Consider the following 19,640-nt stretch of genomic DNA (forward strand, 5'->3'; position numbering starts at 1 on the left):
CATCGAAAAATCAACCTTTGCAGCTACAGGCATTGTATGAGAACGACTTCTCAAATCTGTATTGCTAGTATACACTGGTGAATCGAACTGTCTTGGAGCTAACTTCCTGTTTACGCTTAAAATACATTATTCTTTAAGGACCAGAAACACAATTCACTTTTCATGTGCGTCCGCATTTCTTTGTCTATACGATCATGGGACTGTCTTTGTCCAGGTTTACCTTTATGTTTGGTTAACGTTAACAAATTGGCTGTCAACCTTCTACTGCAGTGTATGAATAAATCCCTTCAAAGTATCAGCCTTACAACAAAAGTTACAAACGTTGCAAACAAAATCGCCCCGTCCACAGCATTTGTAAACGACTGTCTTTCACGTGGAAGGGAAGGAGGAGCGAGAGCGAGAACGTGGAACTCGACGATTCCAACAGTAAACTGCTCATTTCAATTAGCGAAAGCGCATCCATGAAATTATGGGTTGTTTCTTATCCATATGTAAATCGACCATGCATCTCTTTTGAAATCAACAAATCGCCCCAGGCCCAGCACAATATTTTTTTCTTACACACATACAAAAACAAAAAAAAAGTTCAAACAGAAAAATGATTTTAAAAATTCCTCTCCTGTTTTTCCATTTGCCAATCAAATGAAACGAAAAGAAAAAAAAACAAACTAACAAATTATTCACACGATCCTTTCGCCTCCTCTGACCGATACTTGTTTATGAACACTTGCCCTTCCTTGATGGATTAAAAATAATCCGTCCACGCAATCAATTGAAAGGGGTGTATGAAAAATAAAGGGGCAAATTCCAACTACAGTCATTAATAAATTCAGCCAGGTGTGCTCTTGGAGCACAAGTTACGCTCAAAAATCAGCTCTCTTCATGTAATTAGGGAAGATTGGGGGCGATAAATCCCAACAATCCTCTTCACTTACACGCATGCACACACTGGCCACACCCCTTCACTCACACGTACACTCACACAAATGCTCCCCAGTATGCTTCTCTTGATAAGGTCAGGCATCCGCCTCTTGATCGCTCTCCGGGTCGGCCTCCTTGAGCCACGTCAGGAAGGAAGTGATCGATTTGAGGGCCACTGCTTTGCCTTCGCGTTCTAAAGGATCATCGACTGACACCCACGAATAAAATCCTTCTTCAGAGACGACGTTACTGTCAAAGAGCGTCTCAAAGATTCCTTGAATCAAGCCTGCAAATATTCCGTTGTAACGTAAGTTTTTATCTTCTCCTTTTTCTTTTCATTTATAACAGACCTTTGGGATGTTGTCGCTGAGTGACTAAAGTCTGAACTGCAAATAGCAGTTGAAGCTCGCGTTCAGCAATATTGTCAACGTACCGCCTCAACACTTCAGTCCAGTGTTTGAGAACTGCGTTATTCAGTTTACTATCAGTACCACGTCCTAGAAATTTAGCAATTTAGAAATTAGATATTAAAGACACTGATTTTTAATAAAAAGAAAACGGATCATACCTTCAATGGAACTCTCGGTGACTGCGGTGACCAAGGCACGAATGAAAGCGGAATTAACTTCGCCAACATTTTGTTTCTGTTACATCATAAATAAATGTACGTTAATTCTCGCACTCAAATTAGCAAGGAATTACCTGGATCCAACTACAAACGTCATCTGTAGTTAATTGGCTTGCGTCTCTCAAGTATTTTTCCAGGCTATGCTGAAAATCGATGTAAACTTGACTGGAGGGAGGTGCATTACTGCTGGATTTTCCAACGCTGCCACTACTCCTTGGTATAGAATCGATTTGAGAAAGGAACTCCAGTTCCTATTAAATTTTGAAAACGAGAATATTTACATTTAGATTTAAAAAAGAAAAAAAAAAGAATGCGGAACGTACCTTGTGTTGAGCGAGGAATGCGTTCGGGTCAACACCGGGTGGTAGCACGGTAGCGAGGGGTGCATTCGACATGATCCATATTCTTTCTGCTCCAGCAATACCCTGACAAAGAAAAAATTCACTTGATTTAATGAACACTTAATAATTTCGATACAGTGTTAGCCAAAGTTTAATGTGAAGTAGGCAAGAAATCCCAATTCATTCAGATAGGCAGTATTTTGTAGCACCCTAATCTGCCACTAGCAATGATTTTAAGACATCAAAGGCGGAAACGAAGGGTGCAACAGCATGATTTCTGTCGATTGACAACGGCCTACCTGTGCTTTGACTAATTCCTTCAGAACTGCAGCTACAAAATTAGCAACCAAGGATGAATTCAAAGTCGACGACAACTGTCCAACGAAGTTCAAATTTATCACGCCTTCTTCAAACAGAGGCTCGACCAGTTCAGCCGTGTATTCCCACAGTTTGGGTATGTCCACAAGGAAGTCTTCAGCAGATTGAAGGAGTTCAGAAAATCTGGAACAAATCGCATATTAGTTACAAGGGTTCACTACTAAACTTCAATGCGAAAATCTACTTACCCATCAACTATGTCGAAGGATGCGAAAAGTTTTCTCTTAACCATTTCCTTCAATAAAGTGCCTGTTGCCCTACGTTCCTTTTTGTTACGTTCCAATACATGCAGCAAGCATTGGTTGATGAATTTGGCTACCGTAGATGAATGCAACCACTCCCTCATGTCGAGAACAGCATCCTGAAGAAATCAAAAAGATAAGTTTTCCCAGGTTTAGAAAACTGAGCCCTTAAAAATAACGAAAAAAGAAATTGCCTTTACCTCTATCTTTTCATTTGTAAAGTATTCACCCAAAAGCGAATGAGATTTTCGCTCAATCTCATCATCCGTAACGGTTGATTTACCTAATAGTACATCTGCCGCGTTCAAACAAAAATTAAGAAAACGTCCAATATTTGAATTTTATGTTTAATTTCATTACCTTTGGATACTTCACGCGACAAAGGCGGCGGCTGAGGTGTCTCGCGAATAGGGCGAGTTACGGAGTTTTCACGTGAAGATTGCTGACTACGTGAACGACCAGCAAAGCCTACATAACAAAAACAAGTTATAGAAATTGGCAATTCCACATGAAACTAGCTGCATTCAAAATTCGAAAGCGCTTCAGGCCTGTTGAGCTTGATAAACCCCCACAGTGAAATTCGGTATCGATTTTGTCATCATTTACGCTTCACAAAGAACTTTTTTTTATAAAAGAAGATCCAAAACGCACCGGTGTTCTGTGAGCGAAGGGAATCTAGTCCACGATCGCCATCCTTGGGCGGGTAAAAAGCACTTTTCGTGGCTCCAGGCATCGTCCGGTAATCCTGGTTACCACCACGGCCGCTATGGGGTGGGCCGCCAAGACTAGAGCGTCCCGAGAATGGAGCCTTGCCGCTTTCGTGTTGAGTTCCGGAATCATCTTCTAGGATTTGGTAGCGATTGGATCGAGTATCTTGAGTTGCACCACTACCAACACTGCCAACCATCGATTGAGACATGCCACCAGACGCTCCTCTACCCCATGAGCCCATTCCTCTACCTCCCGGGCCCAGACTGATGACAGTTTGATCAGCATCTCCAGATGCCTAGAAACCAGCAATATTCAAAATGAAACATCAAAGAGAAACAAACGATTCAAAAATAGAAATACCTTAGGTATCCGAAGTTGCTTCATATCCAACTTGACGTTGCCACCTCTACTGCCACTGTTCTGGACAGTATTCCAACCATCATCACTAGGACCTGGAGTCAGTAGCAAACAAAGCATTTTCCATTAATTAATGAATACAGTGTCAGCGTCTGTTCAACAGCTAAACAACCGCATCAGCCCTGTTGAGCTTGTACTACCATCATCCATAAATACGGATACAAGTTATTCATCATTCGAGTTTAAATGAAAGAAAAACACTATATTAAAGACTTTGAACTCACGTGACTGTTTCCTATTACGATCATCGCCTCCACGCCGATCTCCCACCATCCTTCCGTCGCGAGACATGCCACCCATGGAGCCCATATTTCCCTGGAATTGTGGGTTGTTCAGCTCTCTCTCTTGGTCCTCGCGCTCCTTATGGACATCTCTGTGAATCTGTTCAATCGTCTTGGGTGCGTTATCATCACGACGTGGTTTCCATCCAGTTTTCCGCAAATCAACTACGTCTTGGATCATAAACCGTATACGATTTGATATTTTGCGTTTGTTGACAATGGAATCCAGAGTACTAAAATACGAATTCATGGATTCACGATTTGCCTGCAATCAGTAAGATGATTAGTTTATTGCAGCCTAGAAAAAATAATAATGAACAAGAAAACAAACCGAGATGGACGTTGATCTTCCTGCGGGTGGTTGCATTGGAGACTCCAATTCCTTGCCGATTGTGGACAACAACCGGCAGAGGCACTCGAGCGATTCTTCATCTTCAGGTTGACTCAATAACCGAAGTATACACTGATGCATAATTTTCACCGAAAGGATTCGCAATTTAAATAATTCTCCAATAAACCTGAAAACCACATTTCCCAGTTAATTTCGAAAATATATTGAAAAAAATTTAAAGCTTACCTAATGTTCCCTAAAGATTTTCTTCGATTTGAATTGACAAGTTCTTCTAATTCCACTTCCAACTCTTTCTTTTTTGCGTCCTAGACAAGCAAAGAGGGGAAATTAGTATTGATAACCTAAGAATAAAATATTGTAAGGCCGTTTTACCGATTCAGCCTTTTCGATTTCCTTTTGCTTGTTTGCCACGTCTTTGAGTCCGGCACTGTCTTTTTCAAACTCTTTCTGGCAACGGGTCAGCAATAGCTTGCGGAAGTTGGTCGTTTCAGCTGGATTTGCTGAAGAAGCCACTTCTTTTGTCGACAGAGCTTGACACATTTTAGCATATGTAGATGAAAAAATTGGAACAGCAACAGCCTAAAAAATTGAAATGGTTTTTACTACATGAAGTTGATTCAACAATCTATCAACCGCATACCTTCTCGAAAAACAATTTGATGACTCCAGCTAACCGGTCTTCACTATCAATATCTAAGGCTTGAATCCTCGCCAATAATGTGTCAAATTTAGATGGAGTCAACTTGTTCAAAATTCCACGGACGGTTTTTAGCATTTCCTAATCGTAGACGATAATTGTAAGTAGAGCTAAAAACAATATTTTATTTAAATCTACTTCGGTGCTGGCTTTATCAGGGTTCTCTTTTTCTTCCTTGGATTTCGAAGCATGCTTGGGTTTCCAAACATTAGGATCTTCGGGTCGTTCTTGTCGGATCAATGAGTTCATCAGCTTAATTTCTCTTCTAGGTGGTGGTTGCTGCTGACCCATGCCCTGATCACGACTTCCTTGCTGACTGTTTCTCTTAGGAAGACCCTATAAATGTTTCCGTACGAGATCAGAACTTGAACTTTCAAAACAAATAAATTTTCGAACCTTTGCTGGCATCATTTTAACAAAAGTCGGCGTGAAGTCTCCAACAGTAACACCGCGCTTCACAGTTGAACCCTATTAGAAAAAAAAGGCATAAGTTAAAAATCACTTTCAAAATAAAAAGTTTTCAAAGTAACTGCCTGACGACTTCGTGAATTGCATAGTTTTCAATTACCTTGTCGCGGACAACTTCCAAACTAGGAAGTCCTTCCGGTTTTTTCTGGGAAGCTGGGTTGCTTTGCAATTCCAACAGAAATTGCCTATCGTAAGTCTTTTTCCCCTCTGGATTAACTGGACTCCATTGATCTGCAAAGGTTAAATATGCATACATATGACATTTGTTTTTAAAGAAATTTTATCAATGCTTTCGTATTGGGTAACTTTTAACTTGACCTAATTTTTTTTTACACCTACCGTCCTTGTATGTATATTTCAACGACGTCGATTTACCAGGTGCCCGGTTTTCACCATCCTCTGTCGCAGTAATTTGAGGTGTTGTCACCACTGGCTCTATTTCACTAGGGGGAGGGCTTGATCCTTGCTTATCTAAACCATACATAATTGAATTATTAAAAAATTATTTTTTAATGTTCATCTTATGCAAGATGTACCCCCATTGGTAATCACAGATTCTGTTTCAACTCCAACTGTGGGGCTCTCCAAAGGCTTTTCGACAACCGATTCTGGAACAACCGGCAAGGGTCGCGGCATTTCCTATAAAGAAAACACAAAATTACTATTGTTTGCAAAACACTTGGATAGCACCAAATTACTTTAATTTCGACGTCCATCTTGGAAGAGGAATCGACCACTGGTACTGGATTGATAGGAGTAGCAACTGGGATATTTGGGGTGGTAGTAGGCACAACATCCTTCTCTTGAACTGGAGACGGAATCTCGACAGCGGCAGCTACAGGTTGGGCAACTTTAACTTCTTCAACGCTCTGTGGGGGCGGAGGAGTGGGGGGTGTGGGGGTAGAACTCGACTTTGAGGTCTTGCGCCCCTTTTTACCACCCTTCGGATTACCTCGTCCTAAATTTCACCAAGAAACATTTCAAATTTCGATTAGTACACGATTCTACTAATTGTTCAATCGAACAACTCCTTTTTGGTGGACCGAATGATTCCTGTTCTGGAATCTTCAAAGGTCCATACACACAACGCCTTTTTAAACCGCTGGGATACTATTTATAGATTATATGCTCTATTGCCTCCCAAGTTAAACTTAAAAACATGGCGAATAATGAATCCAAGAGCAGCATCTAGGGATATTCACAGTGTAGAGATTGACAAACTATATCCTGATTAGGCAATGTCGAAGGTCAGTCTGAAACTAAAGTCCTAAAACGGAAGTCTAGCTGTGTTGGCAATTCTACCGTAAACTGAATACTGCATGGAAAGGAAGAGCGGGAGTGTAAGTTCAATGACCTGTTTTCGAGATCTTTTGCTATCACGATAAGTGGGCGTGTGAAATACAGCCGCCATACATACTCAATATAATTCTTGAACTAACCTTGAAGAAGGAGCATCGCCATCATGCGACACTACCTTATTTGCACTTCTGGGTTTTTCCCAATGAAATCACTGGAGCAGGACGTCTGTTGAGCTTAGGGACATAACAGGGTGGGCGATTTAAGAGAAACTAAATCCCATTCAAGAAAAATTCTTTTAAGAATACCGAAAAAACACGAGACCACCGGACCTTCGAAAGTCGTCCAGTCGAATGGACCAAGAGATGCGTAACACTACACAAATAGAACGCCCATAGAGGGCAGACGTGGCGCTGTCTGCAAACTCGACGTCACGTTCTCGTCTGCTATTTTCTCCTTTCCCCGATTGCTTTGCATCGACCCTTTTCATTCCTCGTTGCCCTGTTCTACTTTTTAAAATACAACGTTTCCCCCCCCCCCCACACCATCCGCAAATTTTTTTTGGTCGAGCTAGTGACCAAATATTGCTTTCGTGAAAATGTCAGCCAGCTAACTGGGTTTACATAGATTTTTTTTTTTTAAACTAACGCAATGTACGAGAAATGTTTTACCTTCGCCTTGCTCGGGACTAGGAGCAGTCGAGACGGGAATGGGTGATGCCGTACTGGAAGGCGGCTCACTAACAGAGGGTCCTTCACCGTTCTCTGGGGCAACGGGGACGGGTATGACCTCCTTTTCTATGACCGGCACCGGCTGTACCGGTGCTATCGGAGCACTGACTGTTGCTGGCGAAGTTGGTGTTGTTGACGTCGAAGCCGATGCAGCTACAGTTGGTACTATCTTTTTTTCCACAATTGTTTCTTCAATTACTGCAACGCTTGCATTTTCTGATGGAGAAGCAGTATTTTCCACGATTGGAGTTGTAGCCGTTTCCTCTACATCTAGAGCGGCTGGAGTAGCCAATGCTGATGGCGCTTCAACCTCATCCACAGCCACTTGAGGCAGCAAAACAGCATCGGTTGCTGCAATTTCAGGGGGTGTCACAGTGGTTGGAGTAGCTACGGCTGACGGAGGCATTTCCTCACCGGTGAGAATATTTCTATTAGTATTAGGGTCAACAATGCGCAGGGCGCTTGTCCTTAGCCTCCGTGATGCTCCAGAGCTTTCACGCAGTTGTGGCGCCGGTTGTGGAGCTATCGGGGCTTGCTGTGGCTGTTGGGGTTGCTGGGGCTGCTGCTGCTGCTGGGGCTGTTGTTGTTGAGGCTGTTGGGGTTGGGGCTGCTGCTGTGATGGGTAATAAACAGCTGGACAAAAGTAGGAAAATGAAAACCGGAAAGGCGCACTACAACATACGAGATTTTACCTGGCGTGCTCTGCATAGGAAAACTCGGGTAAGGAGGTGAAGGCCTGTAGCTGTACGTTTGTTGGGCTGCTCGTGGTTGCTGGAACTATTCAAACAGAAAACAAAACGTGATAAAAGGAAAATTTAGGTTACACCAGATGTAGAATAAAAATATTTGCCAACGCCACACTTACAGCCTGCCATACGAGACTCGGCATACGAGCAGGTTGCTGTGCAGAATGATACATCCTATTACTATTAACCCTTTTGCAACTATAGCCCGATAAAGGCCCTGATGCTTTATACTTGCATTTATCACAGTACAGACTTGAAAGTTAGAACACCAACTGAAGGTTTTCAACCAACTGACAGAATCCAAGATAGCAAGAGAAAGAAAAGGGTGGTATTATACGAAGACTGGTTTGGCAACTTTTACTTCAGCCATCCCCAACTATCACTTTTGGGTCTTCGAGGTCGATCCCCCAAAGCGATAACCATCCCAAGACTTTCTAGAAACGGCACCTAGTGACCCGATGACGAACAAACAACAAAAAGTTTTTCTGCATTCCATCAGCCAGACCAAAAAGGTTAAGAAACTCACCGACACATTTCCGGGAGGCAGGTTCCCTGACTGTTGGTAATACGCTGGAGGATTCGCCGGGTACGATAAATAGGGCTGCTATATAATTAAAGAAACGACGGTTGGCGTTCAATTAAGGTATAATGCACATACAAAATTATTAAAATATAAGAATTTCTAAGTTTGAGAGAATAGTGTCTTCAATTATTGGTCAAATGACATAAAATTCACTATTATTCTTGTGAAGTTAAAAGCCAATATTAGTGAAACGAGTAACTCACTTGATTGTTGAACTGATCTCCAATGACGAAAAGTACAGGTTGCTGTTATACGAAAAGCAGGTATTAACCAACCACCCATTAATAAATATAAGAATCAAATACTTACATTCATCGCAGGGTAAGGTATGGCCTGAGCACCATTGGGTGGATGGGTGGGATTAATGGCACCACCTGCCATAGGGGGTCGGGGCATGTGCTGATTTCCCGGACGTATCGGGCGACCGTAAAACTGGAAAAAAGAAACGTGACATTTAACATATACAGAATAAAAGTTCTACAAATTATTGTATAAGTAACAAACCTGGTTATTTCCCTGAGTTGGTCTACCCTGCATGGGGCCGGTATGTCCAGCGTTAACCATCGTTAGTTGCTGATTCACTCCCAATGAAGCTGTAGAAAACATCAAAACAGACATTGAATTTAGAATACTGTATCAGGCTTGACTTGTGTTATAACATGCCAGGAGGAAGAGAATGATGAGCAGACTGGTGGTGTGGAGGTGTCTGCTTTGACAGGTCGAGTGGACTATGGCCTACAAAACTGCCTGGTGGAGGTCCTTGGGGCATTCCTCCGACAGACGTCTACAAACGACCAAAACACGATTTTCCAATGTAATGTTCAATGAAAATGCCTATAAATATGAGAGTACAAGCAACATACATTAGAGGCAGCAATAGGTGGGGTTGGACCTGTTAGCCCAGAAACCAGCGGCAGACGAGGAGGGACTGGTCCAGCACTGGCACCAGCTACATACGGTCCCCCGTAAGCGTACTCTGTAAATATAAAACAATAAAAGATCAGCTAAATTAATAAAAAGCAAAAGGATATAATGAATTTCATGCCCTAACTAGTAGGAAAATGTGTACATGGTATTACAAACTTTCTCAGTTAATGACAACGACTAGATAAACTTAATAGAGCCAAAACATTTTTGATAGCTATACAGGACTTGCAAACATTTGAGTAGACTTTTCAGACAGGTTGACACAAGAGGCACGTTAAGTATTCAGCACATAGAGGAATTAAGTCACAGTAATCATGAATACGTCACTATGATTTGCGTTAGTGCCACAAAATCATTGAAACCCTACCAACTAAGTTATCGACCGGGAATGAGCTGTAACTTCACTATCGTATTAACACTTCACTTATGACGTTAAATGCTGCAATTTCGACCTATTAATTTTTGGGAACATTTCCGTATTCTAAAGAAGTTAATAAACTGAATATTCGGAGACCAAAGCAGCCAATACTCGTCAACGTTTCAACAAGACGTGGACATGAATAGTGTCTAGCTCAATAAACGCCATCTGACGAGGGGAGATTCGATACATCTGTTGGCGAAAATGTCGATGCCCTGAACACTAACTAATACTGTAAAGTTTCATTACCTTGATCACAGAAAATAAAAACGCAAATAGAACTAACACGCCAGACGAACAGAAAAATTATGACGAGCAAGAAGTGCCGATACCGGAAAGAGTTGTTCGGCCATCTTGACACGTGGGACCGTGTCTCAAATGATCCAAATCTCTTGAAGCCGGTCACGTGCACACTCTCCAACTATTACATGCGATTAATTTCTCAAGACACTTTTTTTGTTTTTTCTTACGGGCTTCCTATATGAGAAACATTTCACGTAGTTGACAATTCCCGATGCGTTCAATTGAAGACATACCCAACAGCCTTGGATACGAGTACAAGGTTGCTGATCGAAGTCGCCATTTCATGTCGTAACACTTTACTAAGTCACACACTGTAAGATATAATGTATTAAATTAATACTTACTTGAGGAAGCATCATCAAATAGATAGGTAGCGTTTGCTCGTGATTGCTGCTGGTTGGGATAACTAGGTGGTCCTGGTTGTGGCTGAGGTTGCTGCTGTTGCTGCTGCTGCTGGCTGTGAATGTTTTTGCCCTTCTGTGGCACGTTCATTGCCTCTGCCAATCGAATGGTTGAGGGCAATTTTCAGCAGCTGCAGTGCGTCGTGGACGTCGTCGACGAGCAAATGGACAGACAGCCCGACATTTAAACTTTAAAGTCAACCTGTTTTCAGGAAGAAATGAGGAAAATGTAGGAGACTGGAGGAGGGGAGTTTTTCTACTCGTCAACACAAAACTAGGCACGCAACATGGGACTCGAAACTGTATCTATTAAGATCTGATTCGATGTTTGCAAATTGACGTTAACAATAATGGGATGAATATACGTACAATCAACTGTGAATTTGACGAGAAAAAAGGCCTCGATGCCTCAGATGTCACGGGATATAAAACAGCAAAAGAGAAAAAGAGTTTTCAGTCGCCGCTTTCTCGGAAGGAACGGTAGTGGCTAGTAGTTGAGAATTAAGACACATGGCGGCGTCTAATTGTGAGCAAAACTTATTCATAGATGGCGTAGAATTTGAATGTTTACTTTCATTGCATAAAATTAAACTAAACTTATTTAGTACGATGTTTGTAACGTTAGTAAATTTATTATTAACATGGAAACTTTTAATTAAATTCAATAGCAGCGATTTAATACAACGTCCTCTAACGGTAGTTTTTACTGGGATAGCATGTTGGATTTTTATACGAAATTATGTTTAATTTTTTACCATTTTACTGTAATTACTTTTTAAATAAGTATTGTTCCACAAATCCGTACATAAGATTTTTTTGAATTTTAATGAAAAGAAGATTTTTATCTGACACCATCTTACGGCCAATGTTGTAGTTCACTTCACGCGGTAGACAACTAGGAAAACAAACTTGATGGTCAATGAGTTGGAAGTTACTGAAGAACAACAACTCTTGTTTGCAACACTTTTTTGTTTTCATGTTGCAGTGACATGTACCATAAGTGCCCAAAATTTGGTATTTTAAACTCATTTTTTGTAACCATTCACCAGTGGAGAAATTAATTAGTAATATCCTGACTTATTGTTTATTAGCTGTAACTGGAGTTTCACTGATATGGGCTGGCTTTATGGTTTATCTGTTAACCCATCTTCAGAGCTTTGCAGACTATGGAGGGAGGTTCCAGGTGGGGGCTAAGTATGCCCACGAATATCTTTCAAATATTAGTCATTCAGCTTTTAAAGAAGAAGCAAAAACCATATCAACCACTAATCAAGCTGCCAAAAAGAAACTAATTAATGTAGTCATACAAGCCAGGGAGGATAATATAGGTGGTCTCATAAGTGCTGTCAATAGTGTTATTGCCAACACGAAATCCTCAGTTCATTTCCATTTTGTTGTGTCTGATGAAACCATATTCCACTTACAGTAAGTGATTACATTTCTGAAGTTAAGTTTGCATTATAAATGTTTTTTCAATGCAGGGAATGGATGAAAGTTCCTGAACTTTCCAATGTTCAATACTCAATTGCACAACTTCCAGCACACCTAGAAAAATACTACAACGCTGCAAAATTTGCATTCCTTGATATCTTCCCATCACTACATGATCGTGCTGTCTACCTTGATCCAGATGTGATTGTCCAGGGTAGATTAATTTGAAAATTATTCTTAATTGTATTTATTAGTATGCTGATGGTTTATCCTAATATTTGCATTTTTATCTTTGGATAGGGGATTTGGCTGACTTATTTAAAATTCCAATTCTCGTTAAGGATCTGGGCGCCTTTTCTGATGATTGCCAAGCGGGCTCTGCATCGAAAAGAGTGACTTCACGCGTCGAAATGCTATACGCCTCCCGCTTAAATCTAAAACAGCACGAAATAGCTAAACTCAATCTCAATCCGCTAACGTGTACCTTCAGTACAGGCGTGTTTGTTACTTCCGACGTGGACACTTGGAGAAATGAAAAAGTGGCAGAAAAAATCCTTGATTTGATTCATTCTCATGAACGGTACAGCTCGATGTTTTACAGATCACAATGGCTTTTCTTTAACTGTATTATTCAGATCTTCCATCATAGGACCACAGGGTGGGTTGGATGTAGTTGAAGCCGCTATCTTGGCCATTTTTCACGGACGTACATCACCGATTGATCCCATGTGGCATGTTGGAAATTTAGGTACTTTACTGCCTCTGTCGCTTACCATTATTTATTGTAAATATTTCATTTATCTGTCCAAATAGGACTGTCCCGTGGATCAAGATACTCACCCTTTTACTTAAATAACGCAAAATTATTGCACTTTAATGGCCATTTTAAGCCATGGAAATCAGTTCGGAGTTTTGGAAGTACTTTTGAACAGAAAATTTGGGATAAGTATTTTATTCCTGACCCGCTTGGCCGCTTCGTGCCTATTCGTAAGAAATATTCGGAAATTTAAATCTTTATTTTTGAGTAAATGTTTGCTTTTGTGTCTATTTTAAGTCTAATAGAGCCATTTAGAGAGCATCGCTGATGTCTCAATTTGTAACACTGATGTCGATATATTATCTATCTCATTGCCAGTCACAACCGTTTTTGAAATGTGATTCTGAAACACATGAGACGATGTTGGAGGCTCGCTCCTGCTTTACAAATTCTTCTGTTCCCATTTCCTTTTGTACGTCATCGACTCACGCCATGCACGTAACGTCATTCAACTAGTGGAAACCATGGCGAACTAGAACGTTGCGTCTTTTTCCGAATGGTTCAGCTCAGCTCATTTGCGCTCCTTATTCGATAGGGTAGAGCAGTCTATTCTTGAAGTACGTTCTCCAACGTGGTAATTTCAGGCAAAGCCAGAAATACGATCGTGGAGGTGCACGAATGGAATGGGCATGAGCTCTTTGTATGTGGAATCGCTTAAGAAAGGCAGCGGGAGATAGAACAGAGCATCTTAAATAATATGAAACGTATTGTGTATTGTGTTGCATTTTCAAAAACTTTTTAACCAGACATCAATCCAAGTGCCTGGAACCCTGAGCAAATAGGAAGAAAAAAAAGAAAAGACCATTAGATATTCAGTAGCCATCCGGTGTGGAATCAGATGGATATTCCGTCCGTCTCGAAACTCGTGACTCAGACTGTTGAAGCTTGACATTTATATAGCCATCAGAGAGCGAACTCGATCTACTCTCAACTTTAATTGTTTCTCATCATTTTCGAGAGAGCACAAGCGGATAGTACAATAACTTATGGATGATTCCAGGAACAGTAACCAAATTTAACTTACCAGCAGTAGGAAATAAAGGACAGACGAAAACAACTTCCGCAGCAAGGCTAGGATGTATTACGACTGCCTCTCAGACGGCAACTAGGATTCTGTATAACAGCGGATTTTATTTTTAGACTTCGAGACCTCCTTAAAGCTAAAAACTACCACACACGAAGGCATCCTGTGCAATGAAAAACTTCTTAATTTTGTATTTGTGTTTTGCAAAAAAACAAACAAACAAATGTTCGCCCGCACAATAATAAAAAAAAGTAAAAAAAAAACGCAAGTTACACGAATAAAAAAATCAAATGCGATTGATTCAAAATGAAAAGGTGTAAAAAAAACAAACGGTTACGGCCTACTACGACAAACAGTATTCGCATTCAATGGGGAGAGGGAGTAGTAGACATGTATCGATGGTGCAGGATGAACAGTATTGTAAGGAAAGAAATACAAAACAGTTGGTCCTAGGGATGAAATTGTGAGCTGATGAAAACAAACTGGCGTTTAATGAAGGGGAGCTCTGGGTAAAACAATGCAAGATGCATTGCAATGGCAACTTTCGCACTCTTAAAATCTCATTCATCCCTATATTCTCCAAACGAATAAGAAAACGTTCCTAAACTTACTCCTAAGCCGGAAAGAAATGTGGCACAATTGGGAAAATAAAATGAAAAAATGAGATAAAATAAAAATAAAATAATTAAGAAGAGACTAAAGTAAACAAAACCCCCAAAAATATTATAAACTAAAAATAGAAACACAAATTACTACTCCAAATATGCTTCCGTATTAGCTTCAATTATTCAAACGAATACCGTACTTATTATTATTCTTTCTTTTTTTCTTTTCGTTTTTTTTTTGTTTTGCTTAGAACGCAATATAGTTTTGTTTAAAAAAGGGGATTGGGATGATCAGGATTATAGGAGAGGTTTTGGCAGTTATATTTAACGTTTTTGTTTGTTTTTATTCTGAGGCTTTACTTTCTTTTTTCGGTTCTGAGCTGTCTTCTTTTTCTTTCACCGGCTCACTAGTGGTAGCGGCATCGTTGTTTTCTTTCTTGTTGTTTTCTTCTGTTTCTTGTTTCTCTGTTGCTTGTTTCTCTGTTTCTTGTTTCTCTTCATCTTTGTTGGCTGACTCCTCAATTGGTTTTGTGTCATCTTTGGCTTCTTCTATGCTTACCTCTGTTCTTTCCTCTTCCTTCATTTCAGATTCTTCATTTTCTGTTGAGCTGTCATTGACACTTTTCTTTGGGGGCCTCCCTCTGCGACCTAAACACATAGAAGTTTGAATTTCTTGCCAATTGGAACTATTTTGGCTCAAGCACTCACCGGTACCAGCTGAAGAAGTTTTAGGTGTCTTTTTGGGGGATTTTTTCTCTTTCTTGGCTGGGGGTGGGGATGCTGCAGGGACTACTTTTGCACCCGACCTTGTTCTCCGTCTACCTTGATCTTCTCCATCTTCTTTGTATCCCATTTCCTGTGGTAGTACAACAAGATTTTGCCATTAATTGCAATATATGTAACCAAACTATCTGAATAACATACTTTGAGCAGTGCTTCACCTTCTTGGGTGGTCCGTTCCAAAGCAGACAGTTTCTTCACCAAACCCTTCTTTCCTTTGGCATCAGCACCATCATGCTACAAAAAAAATAAGAATGCCTTCTTTATTGATGCGTGAAATATTCCGTTTGGGTGAAGGTATTCAATTCAATAAAAATAAAAATTTCCCGCCAAAAGACGATTCATTCGACACTATATCCAAACATGTAAAACTACACTTCAAAAAACAAGAAAAAAAGGTAAAACGTAGCCAGCAAACAATTTGTGGAAGAATCACATTCAAAATTCGTAAAACTTATTTTCCGATTAGGACAACTAGGCGATCTCAATCGGACATGCCCAAACGGCAGAATCCACAGGCATAGAGACCTAGCCGCCAATGGCTTTCCTTTCCTACCCTGACCCGAACGTTGTGGCAAACCCAGTTCAATGTATTGGTTTTTTTTCAAACCATTAGCGACCTTGATTATCACTTCGCATACCTGATTGTTTTCGGACACAACCTCAGCCACTTCACTTGACATTTTAAATGGTATCTCGGATTATTTTGAATAATAACTCAGTTGGAAAACGGAAACTCAAAGCCAAACCGGCGAACACGGGGTAGTAAACAACACAACGCCAGAGGACGCTTCGATACCCAAGCGGTTTTTAACTTTGTAAAAATTGCCGTCAAAGATGGCGTTAGTCACGTGACTTTAAATGCATGCGTTAGCGCCAGATTGTTGATATTGTCTTTTTCAATGAAAACGAGTTTTCAGAAATTCAAATTTTTTGCCACGAATGAATCGAGTATATTGTTTAGTTGGTCAATGTAAAAGTCTGAAAACGGCTGATTTTCTTGCGTCGTATAAAGTGATATTTTAATGGCATAACAAATTAAATAAATAATGAAGGTGAAATAAGAATAATTTCAAAATCGATATATAGGAACAATGTGTCGCGCAGGGAAATCAAGGAGAGACAAATGAGTGTAGGGAGAAAGAAAAACCTATTTTGTTCGCTTTTTTTAAACCTGCGGGTATTTTGCGCGTCATTTTTTTTTTTTCAATTTCCTTTGTTGAACGTTCACAATTTCATATCGATCAAATTGGGTGCCGTATCAATTGAACTTCTTCCGGCTGTGGAGCCGACAGAAGCGCTACTGACGGCCGACGAAGACGGCCGAGACCGGACGCAGCGGTAGACGTAAGCCGAGATGCTGACATCGTCACCCGCACGTAAACAACGCTCTAGAGGTCGGTTGCATTGGCAGCTATTAAGTAAAACGGATTCAACAAATGTTTTAAATCAAATATCACACACGTAGCATTATTTCAATCAAACTTACATGTTTCGAACAAAGTAGTCCATTTGGCGTGTGTTTGAATTGTAAACTCCCCAGCTGCTCGTCGATCAAATTACAAAACGTTCAAGTGTATAGTGATATCGTTGCAATAGAATTCGAATACAATAACGTACCCACAAGGAGTGTGGAAACCGCAGAATGTTACTTGACCGCTCTGTCTCTAAACGTTTTCATGAACAAAGAAGCAGAAAAATTCTGATTATTTAGAAATACAATTTCTTTATTAGGAAATATTGAGAACCGTTACAACCTTTGCGACGCTCATAGGTCGAGCAGAGTGGATGACAAGCAACAAACTGAAGAGGGCCAATCGCAAAGCAGCACTCATGTTGTTGATTTGGTTTTTGTTTGATTCCGTCCAAAAGTACTTGTACGAATGATATAAAGCTCTTGTGTACAACAAGCTTAACAATCTGAGTTTAATAATCTTTTTTATGAAAAGTTGGATGACGTACTCGACAGAAGCAGCGGGTTCGACTGAATGAAAACGCTCAGAGTCGCACGGTCTTTTTATACTGCGACCCGGCCTTCTGTTGCATTTAGCTCCACCCACGCAGGTAACGTCTGTCTTTCTTTTCTCTAATACCTTTACAGGGAAATACAATGCTCAATAAGTTCAGTAGCATGTAGAAGCCGAAACGCATATATGAACTTAACTTGCAACAATTCTATGGACTTGAAGCATTCTCCTACATTACCTCCAACGTTATAAACCTGTCTCTTTTATCTTGACCAAGAAGACGATTGCTTGTTTTTGATTGGACGCCTCAGTTTTTTTAAAAGAGGTAAGAAAACAAAGAGAAAAGGGGCTCTCCAACTGCCGTTTCCGGTGGTCACAAGTCACAAAGAAAAAGAAAGAAAGAGTTTGACTAGATCAAAGACCTTTTGGTTTGCCATACAGACGTAATGGCCTAATGAATTAGGAACCAAATGAAATGAAAAAAAGAGTGAATTCAGGTTGCAATAGCATCTCTTAAATTGATGATTCGTTGCGTCGGTTAACTCTAGGTATACTACGCCATTGGCAAAGTTTTTTCAACTGCTAAAAAAATGATGACAGACAATGGTGAGATTGTGCCATGGCTGACGCAATCCATCACGGACACCCGTCAGCCTATCCAAACCTACTTGTAAACTAGAAATTCAAGAACAAGAGGCAACAAAAATAGGTCGTCATCGTCGTCTCTGATACCACTCCATATCACAATATTAAAATACAAAATAAATAAATATGGTGACTGACTCGGCAAAAGATCGAACCATGTCAGACCGTTTTGAAAGAAAAATCCTGAATGGATTATCTCCACCAACAGCGCACTTTTTAAAACTACGAAGTGCTGAAAAATAGAGATATTTCACACAACCAGATTGACGTTTGAGCATCTTCCGTTCTCTCTTTTTTTTTTCCTATCAGCAGAAAATCCTTTCAAGATTTTGTGTCATTAGCCTTTCCATTGAACTAAACACAGATTGAAATGGAATCCTATAACTAAAGGATCACGCCTTATTCCCAACATGAAAACATTACTTGCGTAAAAGGAAAATTTAGGAAAGTTAGAGTTAATCGATGCTCACGCCGGAAACAATTGAATTATATCACTTGGGCCTACGTGTTAGAGACCCCCAACATATGTGAAGCAGAAATAGAAGGATCACGAGCGTCGTCATAGATTACGATAAACATAATGCGCAGAAGTCGAGTCCTAGGCTTATTATAGTATTTGGAGTAGAAAGACTCTATGACTTACGATAAATGTCGCAATGGCCGCCCAACACTCGTGTTGTTCTTATGAGAATCAGATCATTCAGTGTTTTGGTCTGTTGGAAATGTCATCTCTTGCGCTATCTGTAATCCAATTACGGGTCAAGATCGGGCGCGATTTGATAGGTCAAAACCAAACTGAGACGTAGTTTCAAGACCTTGCATAAGCAATTCATACAACTGGGTTACTCAACCATAAAATGTTATATAGCCTCTTATAAATAAGTCAGACATCCGTTACCATAGACATGTTTAGCAATCTGTAGGAAGACGGAACGAGCCTCTTGATGGATTGGTTGAACCAACTTGTTGTTGTTGTTGCTTTCCCGGCAACTTGTGGGTTTCGTTTTCAATTAAGTAATGAAGAAGCTGAGCTTTTGGCTACGACGCCACTAAAAAAATTATTCTAAGGCTTCTTCGAACGTCAATGCACTTGTTTCTTGGGAATCACTACAAGCGCATTGATTCATTCACTCTTTTCCGCTCCTAAAAGAAAATTCATTGCCATCAGCTTTGCCATCAGGGTGTCCAACAGATATAGCATATACAGTTACCCTTGGGCGTGCCACTAGCCAATTCTTTGAATCCCGCGAGCCACCTTACGCCATCTGTTAATCCTTAATGTGACTTGGTGACATACGAGTGGAACTGTCAAAGATAAAATAAAAATAAAACAAATAGAAATGAGACGTGGGTGTCACCTTGACCGGTTTGCAAAGAAAGAAACCCCTTTTTGCACAACATGCAGCTTAGAAAATCATGCATACAAGGCGAAAAGCTCCGAGGAAGTACCGAAATAATGACGAGTGTTATACAATACCTTGTGCATGGTACTCACTGCATTTGACATAATGGCAGCAGGGTTATTCATGA

At 40.4% G+C, this 19,640-nt stretch overlaps 4 protein-coding genes and 1 long non-coding RNA gene across 9 annotated transcripts; 1 reads left to right on the forward strand and 4 right to left on the reverse strand.

Annotated features, from left to right (window-relative positions):
* Nucleotides 1-741: 741 nt before the first annotated feature.
* Nucleotides 742-11,356, reverse strand: LOC130698449 (eukaryotic translation initiation factor 4 gamma 1-like). 4 transcript variants are annotated; one of them, XM_057521097.2, is made up of 32 exons: nucleotides 11,211-11,356; nucleotides 10,785-11,043; nucleotides 9,656-9,768; nucleotides 9,456-9,576; nucleotides 9,297-9,385; nucleotides 9,102-9,224; nucleotides 8,996-9,037; nucleotides 8,736-8,813; nucleotides 8,156-8,240; nucleotides 7,404-8,096; nucleotides 6,135-6,394; nucleotides 5,973-6,075; nucleotides 5,776-5,907; nucleotides 5,537-5,667; nucleotides 5,365-5,436; nucleotides 5,107-5,304; nucleotides 4,912-5,049; nucleotides 4,644-4,850; nucleotides 4,497-4,576; nucleotides 4,251-4,437; nucleotides 3,863-4,184; nucleotides 3,582-3,673; nucleotides 3,162-3,516; nucleotides 2,871-2,978; nucleotides 2,711-2,805; nucleotides 2,457-2,629; nucleotides 2,190-2,391; nucleotides 1,873-1,974; nucleotides 1,624-1,800; nucleotides 1,490-1,565; nucleotides 1,272-1,418; nucleotides 742-1,207 (listed from the first exon to the last, which is right to left on the reverse strand). In XM_057521097.2, exons 2-32 carry the CDS (start codon nucleotides 10,930-10,932, stop codon nucleotides 1,017-1,019), a joined length of 5,040 nt encoding a protein of 1,679 aa, XP_057377080.1. In that variant the 5' UTR covers nucleotides 10,933-11,043; nucleotides 11,211-11,356; the 3' UTR covers nucleotides 742-1,016. The 4 variants fall into 4 exon arrangements, with proteins under 4 accessions (XP_057377080.1, XP_059350371.1, XP_059350372.1 ...); XM_059494388.1 differs by having other exon boundaries at nucleotides 8,736-8,810; nucleotides 9,297-9,576; XM_059494389.1 differs by lacking the exon at nucleotides 8,996-9,037 and having other exon boundaries at nucleotides 9,297-9,576.
* A 340-nt stretch (nucleotides 11,357-11,696) lies between these two features.
* On the forward strand, nucleotides 11,697-13,309 carry LOC130698435 (glycosyltransferase 8 domain-containing protein 1-like). The gene is made up of 6 exons (XM_057521075.2): nucleotides 11,697-11,855; nucleotides 11,933-12,266; nucleotides 12,323-12,486; nucleotides 12,573-12,852; nucleotides 12,908-13,020; nucleotides 13,086-13,309. Exons 1-6 carry the CDS (start codon nucleotides 11,831-11,833, stop codon nucleotides 13,280-13,282), a joined length of 1,113 nt encoding a protein of 370 aa, XP_057377058.1. The 5' UTR covers nucleotides 11,697-11,830; the 3' UTR covers nucleotides 13,283-13,309.
* A 45-nt stretch (nucleotides 13,310-13,354) lies between these two features.
* Nucleotides 13,355-14,181, reverse strand: LOC130698454 (uncharacterized). Its single transcript, XR_009003286.2, has 2 exons — nucleotides 14,114-14,181; nucleotides 13,355-13,859 (listed from the first exon to the last, which is right to left on the reverse strand). It is a non-coding gene; the product is annotated as an uncharacterized LOC130698454 (long non-coding RNA).
* Nucleotides 14,182-15,048: 867 nt separating this feature from the next.
* Nucleotides 15,049-16,327, reverse strand: LOC130698443 (serrate RNA effector molecule homolog). The gene is made up of 4 exons (XM_057521088.2): nucleotides 16,140-16,327; nucleotides 15,643-15,735; nucleotides 15,427-15,574; nucleotides 15,049-15,366 (listed from the first exon to the last, which is right to left on the reverse strand). The coding sequence occupies exons 1-4, from the start codon at nucleotides 16,179-16,181 to the stop codon at nucleotides 15,062-15,064; spliced, it is 588 nt and encodes a 195-aa protein (XP_057377071.1). The 5' UTR covers nucleotides 16,182-16,327; the 3' UTR covers nucleotides 15,049-15,061.
* A 308-nt stretch (nucleotides 16,328-16,635) lies between these two features.
* On the reverse strand, nucleotides 16,636-19,300 carry LOC130698448 (uncharacterized). Of its 2 annotated transcripts, XM_057521094.2 has the most exons (6): nucleotides 19,009-19,300; nucleotides 18,565-18,925; nucleotides 17,256-17,373; nucleotides 17,119-17,165; nucleotides 16,988-17,041; nucleotides 16,636-16,912 (listed from the first exon to the last, which is right to left on the reverse strand). In XM_057521094.2, the coding sequence occupies exons 3-6, from the start codon at nucleotides 17,331-17,333 to the stop codon at nucleotides 16,726-16,728; spliced, it is 366 nt and encodes a 121-aa protein (XP_057377077.1). In that variant the 5' UTR covers nucleotides 17,334-17,373; nucleotides 18,565-18,925; nucleotides 19,009-19,300; the 3' UTR covers nucleotides 16,636-16,725. The 2 variants fall into 2 exon arrangements, with proteins under 2 accessions (XP_057377077.1, XP_059350389.1); XM_059494406.1 differs by lacking the exons at nucleotides 18,565-18,925; nucleotides 19,009-19,300 and having other exon boundaries at nucleotides 17,256-17,521.
* Nucleotides 19,301-19,640: the final 340 nt, after the last annotated feature.

Source organism: Daphnia carinata, chromosome 3 (assembly GCF_022539665.2).
Source record: "Daphnia carinata strain CSIRO-1 chromosome 3, CSIRO_AGI_Dcar_HiC_V3, whole genome shotgun sequence".
In the NCBI taxonomy this organism is placed as follows: domain Eukaryota; kingdom Metazoa; phylum Arthropoda; class Branchiopoda; order Diplostraca; family Daphniidae; genus Daphnia; species Daphnia carinata.